At 42.8% G+C, this 18143-nt stretch overlaps 1 protein-coding gene across 5 annotated transcripts; it reads right to left on the bottom strand.

Moving 5' to 3' along the window:
* Positions 1–6275: 6275 nt before the first annotated feature.
* On the bottom strand, positions 6276–17349 carry CCNA1 (cyclin A1). Of its 5 annotated transcripts, none has more exons than XM_058547686.1 (9): positions 17115–17349; positions 16122–16307; positions 11271–11517; positions 10961–11085; positions 10306–10529; positions 8989–9193; positions 7915–8028; positions 6850–6983; positions 6276–6542 (listed from the first exon to the last, which is right to left on the bottom strand). In XM_058547686.1, exons 2-9 carry the CDS (start codon positions 16284–16286, stop codon positions 6491–6493), a joined length of 1266 nt encoding a protein of 421 aa, XP_058403669.1. In that variant the 5' UTR covers positions 16287–16307; positions 17115–17349; the 3' UTR covers positions 6276–6490. The 5 variants fall into 5 exon arrangements, with proteins under 5 accessions (XP_058403669.1, XP_058403667.1, XP_058403665.1 ...); XM_058547684.1 differs by lacking the exon at positions 17115–17349 and adding an exon at positions 16786–16821; XM_058547682.1 differs by lacking the exon at positions 17115–17349 and adding an exon at positions 16682–16760.
* Positions 17350–18143: the final 794 nt, after the last annotated feature.

Genomic DNA, 18143 nt, shown 5'->3' with positions numbered 1-18143 from the left:
CCTGAAGAGCCATTAGGAGGTTGCTACAGTGATTGATGCATATGAGAAATGACAGGGGGCTAAGCTAAGGCAGCGACAGCAGGAGCATGAGGACAGAGATGGATTCAGGCATCAGGAAAATAACCCCTATTAAGTTTTATTTCTATGAGAAATTCTAATTTGACATATCATCTCAACTTTAGGCACCTTTCCCAGCCCTTCTCTTGCCCCGAGTGTCAGAACTGCCACATCAAATTGTCCGTTCCGAACAGATATGTCGGTCTTCCCCCTGCCCTGGCTCTTGCTTTTAGCACTTGAGGGGGAGGGAATGGGAGGAGAAATAAGGCTGAAATGAGATGCTATCCCATTATTTTAAAGGCCTAAATCCATATCACCCCTTCCTGTGGTCCTTAATTCTCCTAAGATAGAGCCCATCTCAATAGAGAATGCAGTCCATGACCAAACTTCAAACTTCCTGCCCTAGCACCCTCAAGTTTAAGACACATAATAACGTGAATTGTTGTCAGCATTTACTTTTTGAAGCATTACAAATTTTCCACAGAACTGGACAGAATCTCAGATCATTGAATCTGGTGTTTCCCAAGAGGTGACACACATACCTGAAGGGGCACAGAATTTTAAGTGGCTCATATTCAGTAGTTATATATTTTAATGTGTATTTGAAAATATGTAACTAGCATGTCTTATTCATTATTTCAGGACTATTACTTCTCAGAAGAGGATAGGTTTAAAAAGTAAGCCATTGTAGTGTAAGACCTGAGGGTTGGTTTTTCTTTTTTGTAATGCAAGTGCCTGACTTAAGCTTTGAATATGGAGGCATCCACTTCAAAGATGGCTCTCTCTGATAAACACACTGCCAGCCACACGGCCCCCACTCTAGGGCTCCGTTATTTTAGATATCTTGGTCAATTTCAATAACTGACATTCAGGCTGCTTGTTTTTTTTGTCTTCCTGAGCTTTAAATTCCTGCCCTTAAGTTTTAAATTCACCAATAGTGAGTTCGCAAAACCCTAAGTCCCCACCCTCAACCCTATTAAAAACAGAATCCCGGGCCCTAGTGCTCTCTCTCTCTGTACCCATGACCTCCTTGTGTGGCCCCAGGTGTGCCATGTAATTTCCGGGACCTGTAATAAACCTTGTCTCTTTCAAAGTGTCATGGTTATTGCTGAGGGCGACTTGCAGTCATAACTAGAATCACAAGGGGCAGTCCAGCCACAACACTGGTTATCCCTAGGCTGAGATGGGCACACAAAACAGTCATTTTAAAGGAGATATCTAGACATGGCAGACATAGCGAAAATGGATAAGTAACTCAAAATGGACAAATACTGATCCAGTCAAATTCATCATTCATGAGGAGATTGAAGTTCAGGACACTAAGCGAGATGCCCACTGGCAATGATAAAATATTTATCCATACTGAGTTCTCCGCTCCTCCCAGAATTTATAGCTAACTTACATTTCCCAGCTCCATGCAGTAAGAATGGGTGTGCTGTCTCCATGTTCGTTCTCTTTCCTCATCTGCTAAAAACAAGAATTCTGTGGGGGACTCCTGGGGAAGGATGGTCACGTGGAAACAAAAGCTCCCTTTTCCTGATACACATTGGAGAGTGACATGAGGGATAAATCTTTAATGTGATGAACCACAGAGATTTAGGGGTGGTTAAAGCAATTAGCTTACCAAATACAATCAGCATCACTCAGCTAATAGCCAAGTTGGAATTAGGACCCTGGTCTCCTGTCTAAGGGTCTTTGTTAAGGATAAATTCCAGGGTGAAAAGAGAAAGGGAGTACTGGCCTTTCACCGTGTGTATTTGCCTCTCAATTCCCATAAATAATGAGCTTCTGAGAGTCACCAAAATTGCAGAAAGCACATTTTGGTTGACACCAGTTTTGAAACCAGTCCTCTGAAGATTGAGATACTCAACTCCACAAGTTGATATCTGGATGTAATTCTCTTTCACTGTAGACTAAACCAAGACAATCCTTTCCAGCAGGGTTGAGCTTAGTCAGATGAGCTAAGTCAACCCCATTCCCTCCCCTCAGGACCTGATCCAGGCATTTACCTGACCTCTCATCTCCAGTTCAGTTTGAGGCTGGGGCAGCAGGGCAGGCACCCTGATAATTCCTTTTCTTCTTGAGTCTGAACTCAAGCATCAGCTGTACACAGAAACAAGGCAGCACATGAGATAAGCACCATCCCTGCAGCTGGTAGCTGCATAATCCAGGCTTCCACTGTGGGATTTGAATGTGATGACAAACATGTCCTGACCTACTGCCTCCATGAGCTGAGTCAGGCTCAGCTGCCTTCTCAGTCTTTATGCACTGTGCAACTTCCATGAAATTAATAGGAATTCCATTTGGCATAAGGACAGGTGTGTGTATATATAACAACTGCCACCCAATGGCAGATTCCCTGCTGGGACTGTGGCCTTCGGTATTCTCTTTCTCCCTTTGCTTACCAACCAGGGGGAAAAAGTTGGTTTTGTCTCTGAATGTGGTAGCCCATACACTGATATAAAGATGGGATGTCAGCAATGGATACAAGCACCTGCTCCTACGGTAACTCTAGATGACGCAGGGAAAGAGCAACCAATGTGAAGGTGAAACGTGGGGGAGATGGGAGGGCACTTAGGATAAAAAGTTAATATGACTACGAATCAGTTGAGAATATTCGTGTATTTGCAGTGTGTGGCTAAAATTACATAACAACCAGCAAACAATCCACTGTGTGTTTATTGCAACGTGGGACAGCCCTCTCCTTCACCAGTCATCTAGTCAATTGAGTTTGTAGGTAGAAATAAATTGATGCAAATAATAGTATCTTGACTGATGTAAGGAAACACACTGAGACACTCAGCAGAAATCCAGAGTGAAGGGAAGGAGACAACTAAGGAGAAGCGAGCACGTGCAGGCCTGGGTGAATGCCTACTGTGGAAGGGGAGCAGGACCATGAGCTCAAGTCAGCCAACTTACCTGCCTCAGAAAACTTCATCTTCATGAAGGACATTCCATCCACATACCTACTTTGACTCATTTCCTGATCTGCATTACCACCATCTCCTTCTCATATCCCCTTTCCCTCATGTTTTTCCACTCATGCCTCCCCCATTATTATTACTCTGGCTAACTGAGCATTGACCATTCCATTTTTTAAGAACACCATCAAGTCCAGCAATCACTAATGAAAAATATATTAGAAATAAAGAACTTTCTGCTTAACGAAAACTCATATACATCCTGCGAGACTGAAGAGAAGTCTTCCCTGAAGTAAAAAACCATAACAGGGGACCTCGGGTTTTGCATGCTGGGCCTTGCCCTGGAGCCAGGATGCTAAATGGGGTCACAGCCATGAGCCCTGAGGAGTCCGTCCCATCCCCCCAATCTGGACACATGGAACAGGAAGCCTGACAGTAGCACAGGCAAGGGCAGTCTCAGCTGGTGAGTACGGGCTTCAATTTCAAAGTTTTAGGGGTAAAACAGGTCTAGATGTTTTAACTCTCTGGTGGTGAAGGCCTACTGGGACAACAGAAACAACAGGACAGTTTGGGTATGTTCAGCCTCTTTCTTGGGCTTTAGCTCCTGATAACAGGTAGGCAAATACTGTCCCACTTCAACAAGGGGCCCGCGATTCCTGGCCATCTATGAGTTCCTCAGAAAGGCCTGAATCTGTCTGAAGCCACAGGCCAGAGAGCCTAGAGAGGCAGAAGGATGTGGCACTTCCACACCCACAGCCCTATCCAGACCAATTTCCTTTACTGGCGCGCAAGTGGTAGGTAGGGGTGGGGCAGGGAGAAAGGTGTGGAAAAATCGAGACAACACATAAATCACGGTAATTCATATACAACTATACAATAGTGTAAATAACTAGGCTTCAACTTAACACAGATAATCTCAAAATACAACGTTGCCTATAACACATATCACTGAAGGATATGAAGATAGTCAATAACTATTAAATTTTAAAAATAACCATTATTGTTTATGGACACATTGTTATGAAATATAAAAACTATGCAAGAATAACACCAAATTGAGGGAAGAAAAAGAATAGGATAAAGGAAGGACACACCAAAGGCTGCTATTCTCTCGTAAACTGGGTGGGAGGTACACAGGTGACAGTTACATTTCTATTTTTAATACAGTCACGCACCGCATAACACCATTTCAGTCAATAACAGTTGCATATACGATGGTGTAAGTATACTCTGTGATGTTCACACAACAACGAAATCGCCTAACAACGCATTTCTCAGAACGTATCTCTGTCATTAAGCAGTACATGACTATCAAGTATTTCAGGGACACAGAAAAGTAATAGGAAAAGGAAGTCAAAGGTGAGGACCAGTTCTTTGCAATCAATGGTTGCATGTGTCGGGAGGAGTGGGAATGGGGTATGTGCAAATCACTGGCAGCAAAGAGCAGAAGAGTTGTGTTCAGACCTTTATGTCCTGTTATGTGGTTTTGTAACCTAAACTCCAGGCTAAATTTTGGATTCAAAATTTGCAAAAGCCTCCTTTGCAAAATCATTCATAACGAACAACCTACTTCTACAAGGTCCCTTCTAGCTGAAGGAAAACATTCTAAAACAAGAATATTACTAGGGAAAGAAAATGTAATTTTGTCAGGGTCCAAACTGCCACGGTTGGAGAGACACGTTTCACAGGGAGGTAGCCAGCCAATGTAAACAGCCAGAGAATTAGAGGAAGCTTCCCTGGCCAAGTCCCTCAAATCTTTAGGGCCTGAAAGGGACAAACACTGCACTTCTGCCACTAAAGTCTTAGCCAGAATTACCCCTCCCACCGGAGCAATTTTATGGCGAGTATACAGCATGTCTGTTACACTGCCAAGTGCAAAAGGATAGTTGGAAAGGTGAGCATAAATGTGCAGTGAGCAGAAGCATACCCAGTCATAAGTTAGAATGTGAGACTACAAATTGCTGATTACATAACATAAAAACAGAGAATTCAGTATTGATATAGATCCTATATCCCCTTTGTGAAACTTGTACAATAAATCACAAAACACTTAGGGAAATGTTGATTTCTTCAATGGAACCAGAAATGGAGACACCTTGGAAATACTTATCTGCAGAAGAAAAAAAAAAAAAGGCAACGCTAAAACCTTTTAAGAGCTTGTGGTTACTTTTAAAAAAGTTTTCACAAAATATGTAAAATATGGCTGTATTTTTATATTTATTCATAATTTCATTAGAGATTGAAACATAAAATTTAGAGTTAATTTCATCTACTCTCATTTTACCAAAACCTACCTGTAATCTTTTCTATGTAAAGGAATCTAGAAAACACATTTCCTGTCTGTCTTGTCTCCACAGAGCCATCTGGGCTAAGCCCTGGGGCAGGCCCTGAGACAGAGGCACACACAACACATAAGGCTCACGTGCCTTCACGTGCCTCCAGGGGCTACTGGTCCAGGGCCACTAATGTTGAGATTAACAAAATTTATATGCAATCCCCAATAAGCACCGTTCTCCTTCAAGGCCAAGTCTACTCTTAATTTTCCTTCCGATCTGTAAAAGAAAGTTAAAACAAGTGTTTGGTTGATTGTTTCTTGTTTGTTCCAATTTTCCCCATCGCATATACTATGAAAGGAGCCACATATATGAATGTGTAGTGAAGTGAACTGTAGGCTCATGAATAATTTAATAATTTGAGCTAGAGCAGAGCTTAGCAGGGCTATCTCCCAAGGGACAAACATGAGGGGTTAGCTTAATTATTGTGAAGTCTCACCCTATGCTGAAATTTGCTTTTCCTACTCTCAGAGAATCTTCTAAGGCTGATGTATATGCTTGATGGGTGACTAAATAGAAATTGAACATTGACATAATGGTATTCCTTTACAAAATGAGCATCAAATCCCTGGATTAGAATTAAATGTAGGTTACCTCTCAGAGTTTCCTGACCACATTAGTCCTCAACCCACTGCCTTTCCTCCCTAGGGTCCTAGAGGGAAGCTAGAACAGATAGTGCTTATTTATATCTCTTCACTAATCTGTCTAAGCTTGGAGTTCCTTCCTTTGCCAATTTATGGAAAGCTATGTGAAGAGTAAAGAGACAGGAAGGAAAAAGTCTCAGTGTACCCATTTACCAAACATGAAAATCTCTGGATTCCTCAGAACGCTTAGTCCTAGTAGTGTGCCAGATTTATAACACCAACTTAAAAGAATTCTTAAAATAGAGATGACATTTATAATACTCTCAACTAAAATTCCAGGCAAGTGTGTCAGCCATGCTAATCAGTAAATAAGCCTAACACGTGGTCATAAAGCAAGTTGTTTATTCTTTAAAAAATGTTAGACTATATTACAAGCTACTAAAGTCTAAGAGAACCTAAATACATTTACATTTTTAAAAATATGTTATCTATATTGTAGCAACACTAGTTGACCCAACCTGCAGAAACCTATAAAAATTAAGACCAGTTCTGTCGATGTGGAGGTTAAGATCTGAAAGTGCTTCAGTTCTGAAACTTATTGTAGCGGAAGAACTGCAGGTGGTTCCATGAGAGACACGTGCATGTACCTGAAATGAGACCCAAAGCAAGTTCAGCACCAGCCAAGAACTTCACTTCTGTGAAATCTCAGTCAGGCCACAGAAAACTTTCTGGTAGTTTTAACGGAAAGGAAAGAAGCTAGCTGACTGTATGTACTACAAGCTGACAAATTATAAATCTAGGACTCTCCAAACTGATTTTCTTGATCTAACATGCAACCTTACTTTTCCAGGCTTGCACCAGATACAGAATTTGTTCTGTTTTTAATTCTGACATTATGATAGCCCATTAAAGCTTTAAATAGTGAGCCTAGATAAGGAAATTTCATGAACTTACTTCGAAGCCTTATACTTCTCCCGAATTGCTTGTTGAGGTCGATGGGGTATACCAAGGCATGCTTTGTGTAGCTCACTCAGGCAAGGAACAATTTCGCTTAATGAATAGCCTGTAAATGCAGCAAGGGTTTCTGGCTAATCAAGACAAAAGAAAAAATTTTATCATATAACTTTATAAGATATCAGAAATCTGAAGATAAAAATAAAGGAAATTAATGTGAAATAAAGGAAATTAATCACTTAGTAAACATCCACATTCATTTCAAAAGAAAGCATAATCTTCCTATAGAGACTTTAGAATTAAAACATTAGGAAGAACAGCCCGAGTTCTGAATTTGCTCATATTGTATACTTATAATGCCCAATTTGGGGGCACATTACTTTACCTATGCTCTCATGAGTAGGATTTTTACTGGTCCGTAAAGAGTTTCTACTTACCTGACCACTCAATTTACGTAGAATATGAAAGATTTTTGGCCAAATACAGAATAAGAAATAAGTATTCTAGGAAATAAATAGACACCCTACTTCTTTTAGCACAAAAGAAAGTCTCCAGAACCAAACCTAGGGACCCATTTCCAATCTTGCCACTTTCGTGGGCCAAGAGGCAATGCTAATTGCCCTGTTCCCTTGCAAGCCTGATGCCATCTTCTGACCATCCTAACTGGACTCAGGTTTTTTACATAGAGGGAAAAAGTCAATAACTTTTGCTTGAAGTGGTCAACGCTTGCACTACAAGGGCCATTCTTGCATGAGGATGGGCATTGAGGTTTCCAGGCCTGCTTCTGTTGAATAAGCATGCCAATGTCATCTTCTTGACTTCTTGCAATCTCTACTCCCCAGAGAGAAAAGCCATTGAGTCAAAGCCATAAAGGCTGACCTGCAAGACTCAGTAGCATGCTGTAGTCTGCTGGCAAGACAACCAGTTCCTTATTAAACTAACTCTCCCTCATAAGATGCCAGCCCATTCTAAGCCTTGAGAGTCACCGAAGATATTTTATTTAGATATTTTAGATATTCTTTCTAGACTTGAATTTCATCTAGAAAGAAGGAGTCAGAATCTTACCCAAAAGTGCCTGTTCACAGTATAGTTTGCCAGGCAATAAGCTGCTGCAGCTATCAGTGAAGGAAGATATTTCAAGAATGGGTCAGCTTCCAGTAGACTCAGTTCTGCTACGTACTAAACATGAGAGGAAATCTCATTAGAATTAGAAATTTGACTAAGACTATAAGTATACCTAGAAATGTCAAGGGAACAAATTGTGTCTTATTTTGTTCAACCTGCATCTAGTGATGAGCACAGAAATAGATGCTCAAAATTATTCACTGGGTTAATAATTGCTATGCCTGTCCATAACCAGAATAACATTTATGTTGTAATAAATTTCAATACATAAGTATTTGGCCTACCTGCACAGTATACGTGATGGGTTACTTATGTTATACTAGTAGTACAGGTTTATGCTGGTCAGGTAAGGTAGCATTGCTCTGGCCACTGAAGGAGGACTAGAGCCTTCAGCCAATGGCAAAAATATGACCATTTTAAAGCTATTAATTTATCAGGCAAATGCATGCAGTTCAGAGGCTAGAACAGTACCTGTCAGAACTTATCAGATTTAAAGAAACATACCAGGAAATTTATATAGACATCTTTATTACTCTTTGCGTAATATATAAATACCAGTTATACTAGACTATAGTGGTTGAAAACCAAGTTTTCCAAACCAATACTTTAGTGCCTTCAACCAAAGTTCTATAACTCCAAACGACCAAACAATGCTTCATTACTTAATATGTTAGGATGAGATTAGAGCCAAATCAAACTACATTTACTATGTTCCCATTCTGTAAACCTAAGAGGTATTGCTTGCATGTGGTCTGTATCCACCAAGGGAACAGTTTCCAAGCGCAAATTTCTTTTAAGAGTGGGTGATTAGACAGCCGGTGCCTGCCAAACGTGATCAATAGCAATGTCTCACAACCAGAAGTCGTGTTCTTAAAATTAGCTCTCTTCCATGGCTAAAAAGTTTTTCTGGGCCCAAGACAAAGAACTGAAAAGGAAGGAAGACCAGAAGGATGACTGGGAAAGGTACTTTTTACCCTCCTTAGCATCGAAGTTCCTGGAAGTCACGTGGCATACCTTGGCCAGGTTCTCGGTTCTGATGCACACTCCTTGCCTCCTCAAGTACTGAAGGAGAAACTGGTTGGTGGTTGGCACTGTCAAATCAAAAGCCAGGACTTTCAGGAGCAGGTGTTCCATTCTTAACAGTTGTCGCTTTGTGTAAGTATCATCAGTTATATAGACAAACTCATCTACTTCGGGGGGATATATTTCTTCATATTTCCTAGGAAAGGTAAAGAGTTTTGGGGATAAAGCTGGAACCTGTGGCCCTCCTTCCTGTGCTATCACAGCCAGGCCTCCCACAGGGCCCCTGCAGATTTCTTTACCTTGTACCCATATATCCACTTAAATATCACTAAATGGTACAAGGCCAGGAAAATATCAGGAGCTTGCTGCCAGAACAAGAACATGACTATTACAAAGATATGTTGTACTTATGGCTAAGAATAGTAACAGAAACAATTTTCAACTGAGAATTTTTGGTTTTGGCCCCAGGTACACTGAAAGATTCTGAATGACATTCAGGTAAATTCCTCTTAATTCTACAGACTTCAAATCATCTCGTGGAAAAGAATGTTATGTTGAACACATTGGTAAGAAAAAATTCCTTAGGTCTTAGATTTTTAAAAAGATCATGTTCAGCTTTCTCGATTGAATTAGCAAATGATGTTATATATCCAAGAGAAGGATAATGATACAATTTCACTGTTATTAATTTTTTGCTTTTGTTTCCACTTTCTGTAGGGGAATTTTTGCAAGTTTTTAGGCATTAATAACTAGAATGTCTGAGACCAGAAGAATAGAGAGGAAACCACCACTCACCAACAGATCACTTAATTAGAGGCAGCTCAGCCACAACCCAGCTCTTTTTCCACACAATTAGGTATTGTTATGAACGACTGGTAGTAAAAGGAACCAGCTAAAATAGTTTATTCACTGTAACCAAATAAACTGTGTTATTAGTGGTCATTTGCTATATCATGAAGATGTCTTTTATATAACCAAAATCTCTTTAAATAGGACTTTTACTTGTATGAAAAGACAGCCAAAAGACTACATTGCAGAATAGTTCAAGTAGATCCTGAACTTGAGCTGATGGCTGCCTTAGTCATGATATTGAACTTGCTGCTATAAATCTTAACCATCTGAATTGAAGCATGAACATGTGGCAAGATTCAGTTTCTCAGTAAATACTGTAAAAATGATGACATTTTATCAAAGGCAGCATGAGTAAATTTTAATTATCAAGCACTGCATTTCTTCAGTAAGTGGGAAAGAAAATCAAGTGTTTTGACAGGCTGCAGTTTAACATTATTTAAGCTGAAGATCACTTACGAAGCCAGAAGAATAGCTGCTGTTCCTACAAGCTGCAATTTCCCTCTCAGAACAGACATGCAGGAAAGAAACCTGTCCAGGAAGTTGACGGCCAGGTAGAGAGTCTCTGCTCGAAGCTTGTATTCTTCTCCAACCTCCACCAGCCAGTCCACCAGAATCGTCCGCATGCCTTCTGTGATGTCCGGCTGTTTCCTCATGTAGTGTGCCTTGGGTCTGTATCTTATCTGTTTGGGGAAAGAGTTTTGATATTTAAATAGTCGCTATATCAGAAAGATCACTCCATAGTACAGTGGCTATTTTTTAAAATCTCATGAGCAAAGGTCAGGAGGAAATTGATCAAGAGCCAAAAAAATCTTTACCATGATATGGAAGAAAATGTGAAATTCTGTTTCTGTAATGCAATTAGGTAACAAATAACTTAAAGGAGGGGAAAATGGCAATATGGGTTATTCCTAAGAGCGAAATATTTAATATATAAACCCCTTGAGAAATAGTCCAAGTAATTGCTATTTACCTCACAACTATTATTTTTCACAGATATGTTTAGATGTCATAAGAATGCCATCCACTAGTGCTTACAGCCGAGAGTTTATAATTATCTTATTACTAAGGGCTTGGGGAGCTGAAAATTGAAGTAGAAGTTGGGAAAACTCACTTCAGCTTCTCTAAGGTACTGATGAATTTCTTCAGCATATTCAGTCACATTTATCACATCTGTACCAAAATCTGATGCATCTTCAGACTGGGAATGGAGAGATGAATCTACCAGCATAGGGGAAACTGCAGGGGTTCAACATTATCAGGTAAGACATTTAATTTAAGAACTCATTCCATCCACTAACCCTCCACAGGTAGTTGTGAAAATAGTCATTATTTCATGGTTTTCTCTTGCTAGTTACATGCTATTAAATACTGCAGGCAATTATGAATACAGGGCACCATCAGCTGTAGGTGAGTCAGATTACCTGTGTTAAAATCCAGCAAGAAGTGAAGGTCTGACTTGAGTGTGCTGGTGTCTACTTCATACACATCCTCAAATGCCATCCCCTCTCTCCCTGCGCAGCTGTCTCTGTCCCCCTGCTCAGGTTCATCCATGTAGATATCAAATCCTTGCTTGGCAGGCACCTGGACCCCACAGTCAGAGAGCGGTTTCTTTCCAGTCGAAGGGAAGACATTTTCTGACCCAGAGAAACACCTGACTGTTGTGATCCCCTAGAAAAGGGTTAAGTTTTCTGTTAGAGGCCACCCAAAAGACCATATAGGTGATGTGAACCTGTGTAACTCAGACCAGCAGGCTGGGAAGATGAAAGGAATCTTAAATTGAAGTATCTATGCCTGCAATTAAATTTCAGAAAATGAAGCTTCCGAAGTATGACTACTCCCTTATCTTTGTCTACATGTGACATTTGGGGAAAGAGCTACCTAAAATTTGTCATCTTCCTCACATATTTATCGAAGAGAACTCAAGATATAGAAAAAAGAAAAATTATAGCTCTCTACCATAATGAAATAGGTATCACATGTGAGGGAAAAATTGTAGATTGGTTTTTACGCTTATGGCATCACAGGATTTTATTAGTACCCAGCAAAGTTCTTGACACATAGTTTCCAAGTTCCTGCAGTCTTCTTCCTTAAATAGTTAACTTTTTGTCAGCACGCCTCTGTAGAGTTCCCATTTTATGCCCGATTGTTTAGAAACATGATGATTTTAGAAACTCATACAACTAAATTCTCTTACAAGCCATAGAATCTTATTGCATGACATACTGAGATTACTCTTGGGGACATCTAACTCTCCACCGCTCCTCCCTTTTCTTTATTCCTATGGCATTGACAATGGGAACAACTGTGTGTGCCCCTTTAGTGAACAAGCACATTAAGGTGAGTCATGTTGGATGGCCTGCGGTCAGCTGAACTTGGGCAGGGGGGCAAGATTTATAAATCTGAGTTATGTTTACACAAATGCTACGTCTAGCTGCTGCATTAACATTTGCTGTTTATACTTAATCTTGCTGTTTACTGTCGAGGCTACTTCCAAGTTAGTATGTGGTTCCATAACTTTCCCTTTTATCTAGCAAGTTAAATATGTGGCTTATGTCTATTAAGAAAAAAATTCTTTATAGTAGTATTGGAAAAAAAATCACAGGGACTATAAAGGGCCAAAATCCCAAGTTACTACAACCAGGTGACGTGACTCTGTGGGAGATCAAAATTTGGCCACCCTGAAATATCTCTCTTTACCTTGATTGTTTTCTCTGAAGGACATTTGACCTCCCCCACTAACTGCCTAAAGAATTTGACATGGTGGCTCCTTCCTGGAACAGATCTTCTATCATGATGGCTATAAAGATAATGTAAAATAGATGTTACAATGGGAGGGGCACCAAGCCCCTTTTATCAAAAACTCTGTCTCTCCCTGACCACATGATCTATAGATGACCCCGAAAAGAATTGTCCTCCTGCCCTCTGAAGTCCCAGGCCACTACCCACCCCCAACACGCTCCTCGCCTTTAGCTGCAATACTTAACCAAGCAGCTTAGACAGAGGGATGAGTTGCTCATTTCTGAGTTTCTCCCATGTATACATGTTATTAAACTTGGTATTATTTTCTCCTGCTAACCTGTCTTGTTGATTATTTGGCCAGCCATAAGAACCTTAAGGAAAAGGGCAGACGGAGATTCTCCCTCTTCCCCCAACAACTCCAAGTTACCAAGTATGACTTTTGCTGCATAGATATCTATACGTGAGTCAAGACATATATTCATTATATTTTCTGAGCATCTATTATGTGTCAGATACGGTTCTAGGTACCCAGAATTTAGCAGTGAACAAAAGGTTCAGAAACGACTGCCCTTATGGGGTGTATATTCTAGTTGGGGTGATGGGGGGAAGACAAACAAGAACAGATATAGTCAGTCAGATGGTGTAAGTGCTTTGGAGAAGAATAACAGGGAAAGGAGAGTCACTGACATTTTAAACAGTGTGGCCAGGCAAGGCCTCAATGAAGAGGACAGAGTTGGGCAAGCATACGAATGAGGTAAGGGAGTAAGCCACACAGAGAGAGGGGGGAAGAGCATTGCGGGCAGAGGGAACAGCAGCGGTAAACGCCCTGATGGTGGAGTGCATCTTAGAGACACAGCAAGGAGCAGACAGGACAGAGGGGGAATGAGAGCAGTGTAGATTATGAAGTCAGAAAGAAAAGAGAAGCCAGATCATGGAGGCCTTAGCATAGGCCATTTCAGGATTGTCTTCTGTTCAGAGGTGGGCAGCCACTGGAGAGTTCTGGGCAAAGGAGTGGTATGATCTGATTTATGTTTTAAAATGATCATCCTGGCCATGTATAGGTATAGAAAGTAAACAAGATGAGTGAAGATGACCAGTCATGAAACTTGCAAATTCCAGGTGAGACACAATAGGGGTCTGAACCGGTGTAGTAACAGTAAAGGATGTGAAGTGAAGAGATTCTAGACATTTTAAAAAGTAGAGCCAATAGTATTTTCTCAGCAAATAAGACGTGGGGTAGGAGAAAAAGAAGAGTCAAGGATAACAAATGTTTTAGGGCTGAATAACAGGAAGGATGTTTATCCCATTTACTGAGATGAGGAAGACTTTGGGAAGAACAGGTTGGGGCTAGGGTTGGTGCTTGGTTTTCCACAAGTTTAATCCAAGTGGATATGTCAAGTAGGCTGCTGCATATGTGAGCCTACAATGCAGCTGAGAAGTCCAGACCAGAGACAAAAGTACGAGTCATCAACAGATAGATGGTATTTAATACTAGGAGACTTGAAGAGATTGCTAAGGGAGTGTAGTTCAGATTCAGATCAAATACTAAGCCCTGGAGCACTCTAACTTTTAGAGATTGGATAAGGAAGAACCAGGATATTGAGGAGGAATGGCCAATGAGCTAGGTGGAAAACCAGGAAAAGTGGTGTTCCCCAAGCTGGGTGAAAAGAAATCAAGGAATACAGAATGATGAACTATGTCAAATGCTGCTGATCAGTCAAGTAAGGAAAAGACTAAGAATTAACTAAGAAGTGAGTCAAAGGAGAACAAGAGAAGAACTAGAGACAGAGAGTATTCATTCAACAATGCATCCTACCCTGGCCAGGCACTGGGAATGCAGCAGTGAAGGTGACATCCCAAATTCTCATCCTGATGGAGTTTATATTCTAGTGGGATAGACAAACTCTCAAGAAATGTTGCTATAAATGGGACAGTCACTGCAAAGAGCTTTGTAGTTGAAAGGTTTTTAAGAGGGGAAAAATTTATAGTATAAATATACTATATTTGTGTATGGGTATATATATGGGTATATGGGTATATATATGGGTATATATATGTGTATGGGTTTGACCCAGTAAAAAAGAGAAAACTGAGGAGAGAAAGAAGAGTTGCTGGAATGATATCTTTGACGAAGCAAGAGGGCCTAAGGTTACTTGCACATGTTGGGGGTTCACCTCGCATAAGAGCAGGGACACATGAGTCGTGTAGCAGGACGGGAATGGCAGAGGATACGGCACGTGGGAGCACGTGGAAATTCTCTTCTGGTCGCTCACCAATTTTTAGGAAAATAGGATACAAAGTCATTAGTTGAGAAGAAGAAAGAGGTGGAGGTTCTGGAGGATTAAAGAGAGAAGGGAAGGTGTGAAATAGATTTCTATGAAGGTTGTAGTGGACAGAGCAGGGAAATGTAGAGGCAGTGCCAGGCAACATGGGAGGCTCACTAACAGTTACGAATTTAAAGTGAGCCCAGTCAGCATAGGCATAATCGCCAATTCCTAAGAACCAAGTTTTAGACTTTAAGTTTAAAGAAGTAAACATTGCTAAGCAAACTAAGTTTGTTAAAACCACTTGCACTCAATTTTTTCCAAAGCTTTGAACAGATCACTTTGGCTATTTTCCCCCCACTAATCAGATGCCACCAGAAGGCAAATGACTGGAATGGTCAGGTCAGGTCAGTAGATCAGTAGATGAGGGACTTCTAATCCGGCCTCCACCATATCTTTGTTTTTGCTTTTTTGTTTTTGCCTTTCTTAAACCTCTTAAATTTTCTTACCTAAAACATGGGAAGGATACTCAGCCTACTTACTTCACTGGACTATTGCTGGTGTCATTCCACTACAGACGTGCAATACAGGCTTAAAGCATCATTGTAAGGAGCTAGTCTAACAACAGACTTGAGAAGCTTTTTTCTATCTCAAAATTCATTCTTAAGGATCCAAACCCCTCATTTGCATTTAAGTGTCTTAATTTGTTTTCAGTCTGTTAAGGGAGGTACCTACGATCAGTTAGGCAATATCTGATGGCCCATTATCTATTTGCCCAACTGCCCTTTGTCAGTATTGGGGAGATGTCTGCTTTCAAAGCATGCTTTTTGAAAAATAATCTAGTCTAGCCGGATCCAATCCTGATTCTAACGCTATCTCCAAAGAACAGAGTAAAGGTTATCCAGAATTGCCTCAGGCACAGCCTAGATCAGTCTGAACACCACTCTGACCTGAAGGAACCCCAGTTCCACAGTTTATTTGGGGGCATTCACATTTCCTTTTAGCCCAGCACTTAAATGACTGTACATATACTTAATCCAAATAGTTCCTAGACCTATTTCCTTGATTTTGGAAAAATAACAAAGAAAATTATTCACTACTTCTAGCTAGAAAAGGGACCCAACAAGATGATTTTTAAAAATTCAATGTCCCCATAGTCCAGATTCCAGGGTTGGATAACTCAAGGGAAGTTTGTAGATAAAATTGCAAGAGAAATCCACCTCCCACCGTGACAGGAGAGCCTTTCTGCAGCTTTCCCGCGTTCATTACCTGGCCACAGGTCCTCCTGTACTGCCCATTCTCAGTTAGCACCCCTAGCACTGTTCTTTGTGGGGGATCCTGGCCGAGCTGTGCTCTGGTTATCACCTGACAGGCATCAGGACCTCGAGACACTGGAGCCAAGACCACCCGGCTCTTGGAGCTGCTGCAATGCATGGTCTCAGTCGCCACAGGCTGCTGTTATCAGGGAAAGAGAAACAGAGAAGCCGGTTATTCAACCTCTTCCCCCGGGGGCTCCAAGGATGCAGTGAATCTCCAGCAGGGAGAACACTAAGACATATGATCTTCCCTGCAATTTAATTAGGGCTAAAAGAGCAATGAACCACAGGGCGCAAGCAATCAAAGCTGCTTTGAACCAAAACTGTGATTTGAATCTCTCCAGGCTTTCTTCCAAGACCCAGTTGACGGCTGGAATGAGAGAGACATCCTGACAAACCTCCAAGCCTGGATACTAAGCCCCAGGTTAACTGGAGTCTAAACCTACAAGCCCGAGTCTTCCCGGCTGCGACGCTTATCCCCCACCCCTCCTGCAAACAAAAGACCCAGGATACATCACTGCGGGAAACTGCGTCCCCTTCCTAAGTGACAAGCAGGGTGCTCCTCCGCGGCCCTCCTTCCATCAGACAGAAGGCCCCAAAACCTGCTTGGAACCCACAGCGGGCCTCGCTCTTCTCAGCCTTGTATCTTTATATATGTTTCGAACAATTAGCAAGTGCACCCGAGGATTGGGAATGAAGGGCCGCCGGAGGGGGCGGGGCGGGGGCGGGGCGGGGCGAGAGGGTACCGAGGTGTTAATAGATTCCAGCGGGGGCCGGGGCTCCCAGCCGCTGCGGCCCGGGCGCTCTGCGCTGATTACTTTCAACCCCCCCGCGTCTGTTGAATTGGCCAATCAGCGGCGCTCCCGGGCCTCGCGGGGGTCGCTTCCATGCCAACCGCAGCGGGCGTGCGCGCCTCGGGGCCGCGTCGCCATGGCGACCTCCTCACCTCACTCGCTCCCAGCAGACGCGCCGCGACCCCTGGGCGTTCAGGGCTGGGCGAGGCCAACGGGCGGCGGCTCCCAGCTCGTCCTGCGCGGTCCTGACCCCGGCGTGCCCGGGTGGGCGGCCCCGGTCGGCGCACGTGTGTCTTCTGGCCGGCGCCCCGGCCTGGGAGGGAGGAAGGCGGCCCACCCCGCGATGGCCGGGGCTTTGGAAGGGACTGTTTCCGTGAACCCCTTCTTCCAACAGCCGCTAACTCCTCCCGCTAACGTCTTTTCCGCGGCCCGCTCCTGAGAACCTTGGCTCGGGAGACCGACGCGGTGCCCTCGGGGCTGCGCAGGCCGCGGTGCCCCGGCCGCGCCCGCCTGAGGGCGCGGCTCGCTCCCCTGTGCCGGCTCACACACCTACACATCCCCCTAGAGAAAGGCCTAGAAGCAGGGAGTTGGCCCCGGGTTTGAGCCGGGGCCTCCTAATCCAGAGTGGCAGCGTGCCTCCGGTCATTTTGAGTCCTGGCGCACCAGACGCCCCGTCTGGCCGGCCAGGATTGCTGTGCATGTGGCCCGGCAGGGCGGGAGAGGAGATATGGGGTTTTAGGGTCGCACGTGGTGCTCGTGGTCCCCACAAGACGTCTTCCCCGACGGGTTCCGGCAGCCACGGTGTGAAGTGGGTCCAGGAACGCTGAGATAGTGGCCCAGGAAGAGGAAGGAACGCGGGTAGCAGCGATGGGGCCTGGGATGTTGAGGGTGACAGTGGTGAGGCTCGGAACTCTGCGCGGCAGGTGGCCTGGCCACATGGGGAAGGAAATCCCTCGATCCGAGGTCCATGGCCAGGTAGGAAAGAAGCAGGGGGCCTTATACGGGCCAGGTAAAAGAATCTTTATTTAAAAAAAAAAAAAAAGTATGTTTATACACACACTTTGCATATATAATATTACTGCTTTTTTTTTTTAATTCCCATTCCTAAATCTCTAAAGCAGATCCCAAAGTCCATTCAAATAGCACTTCAAGAAATGGTTCAGTATCGCCGCCTTCTTTAT

The sequence above is a fragment of the Diceros bicornis genome, chromosome 9 (assembly GCF_020826845.1).
Source record: "Diceros bicornis minor isolate mBicDic1 chromosome 9, mDicBic1.mat.cur, whole genome shotgun sequence".
Lineage (NCBI taxonomy): Eukaryota > Metazoa > Chordata > Mammalia > Perissodactyla > Rhinocerotidae > Diceros > Diceros bicornis.
Note: the sequence above shows the minus strand (reverse complement) of the source record. Positions and strands in the feature narration are given on the sequence as shown.

Coding starts and splice junctions, on each gene's coding strand:
- CCNA1 (XM_058547686.1), bottom strand. CDS start 16,286: ATGCATTGCAGCAGCTCCAAGAGCCGGGTGGTCTTGGCTCCAGTGTCT. Junction 9,194..10,305: donor GCAGCTATTCTTCTGGCTTC/GTAAGTGATCTT, acceptor TACCTTTCCTAG/GAAATATGAAGAAATATATC. Junction 8,029..8,988: donor GAACCGAGAACCTGGCCAAG/GTATGCCACGTG, acceptor TCTCATGTTTAG/TACGTAGCAGAACTGAGTCT.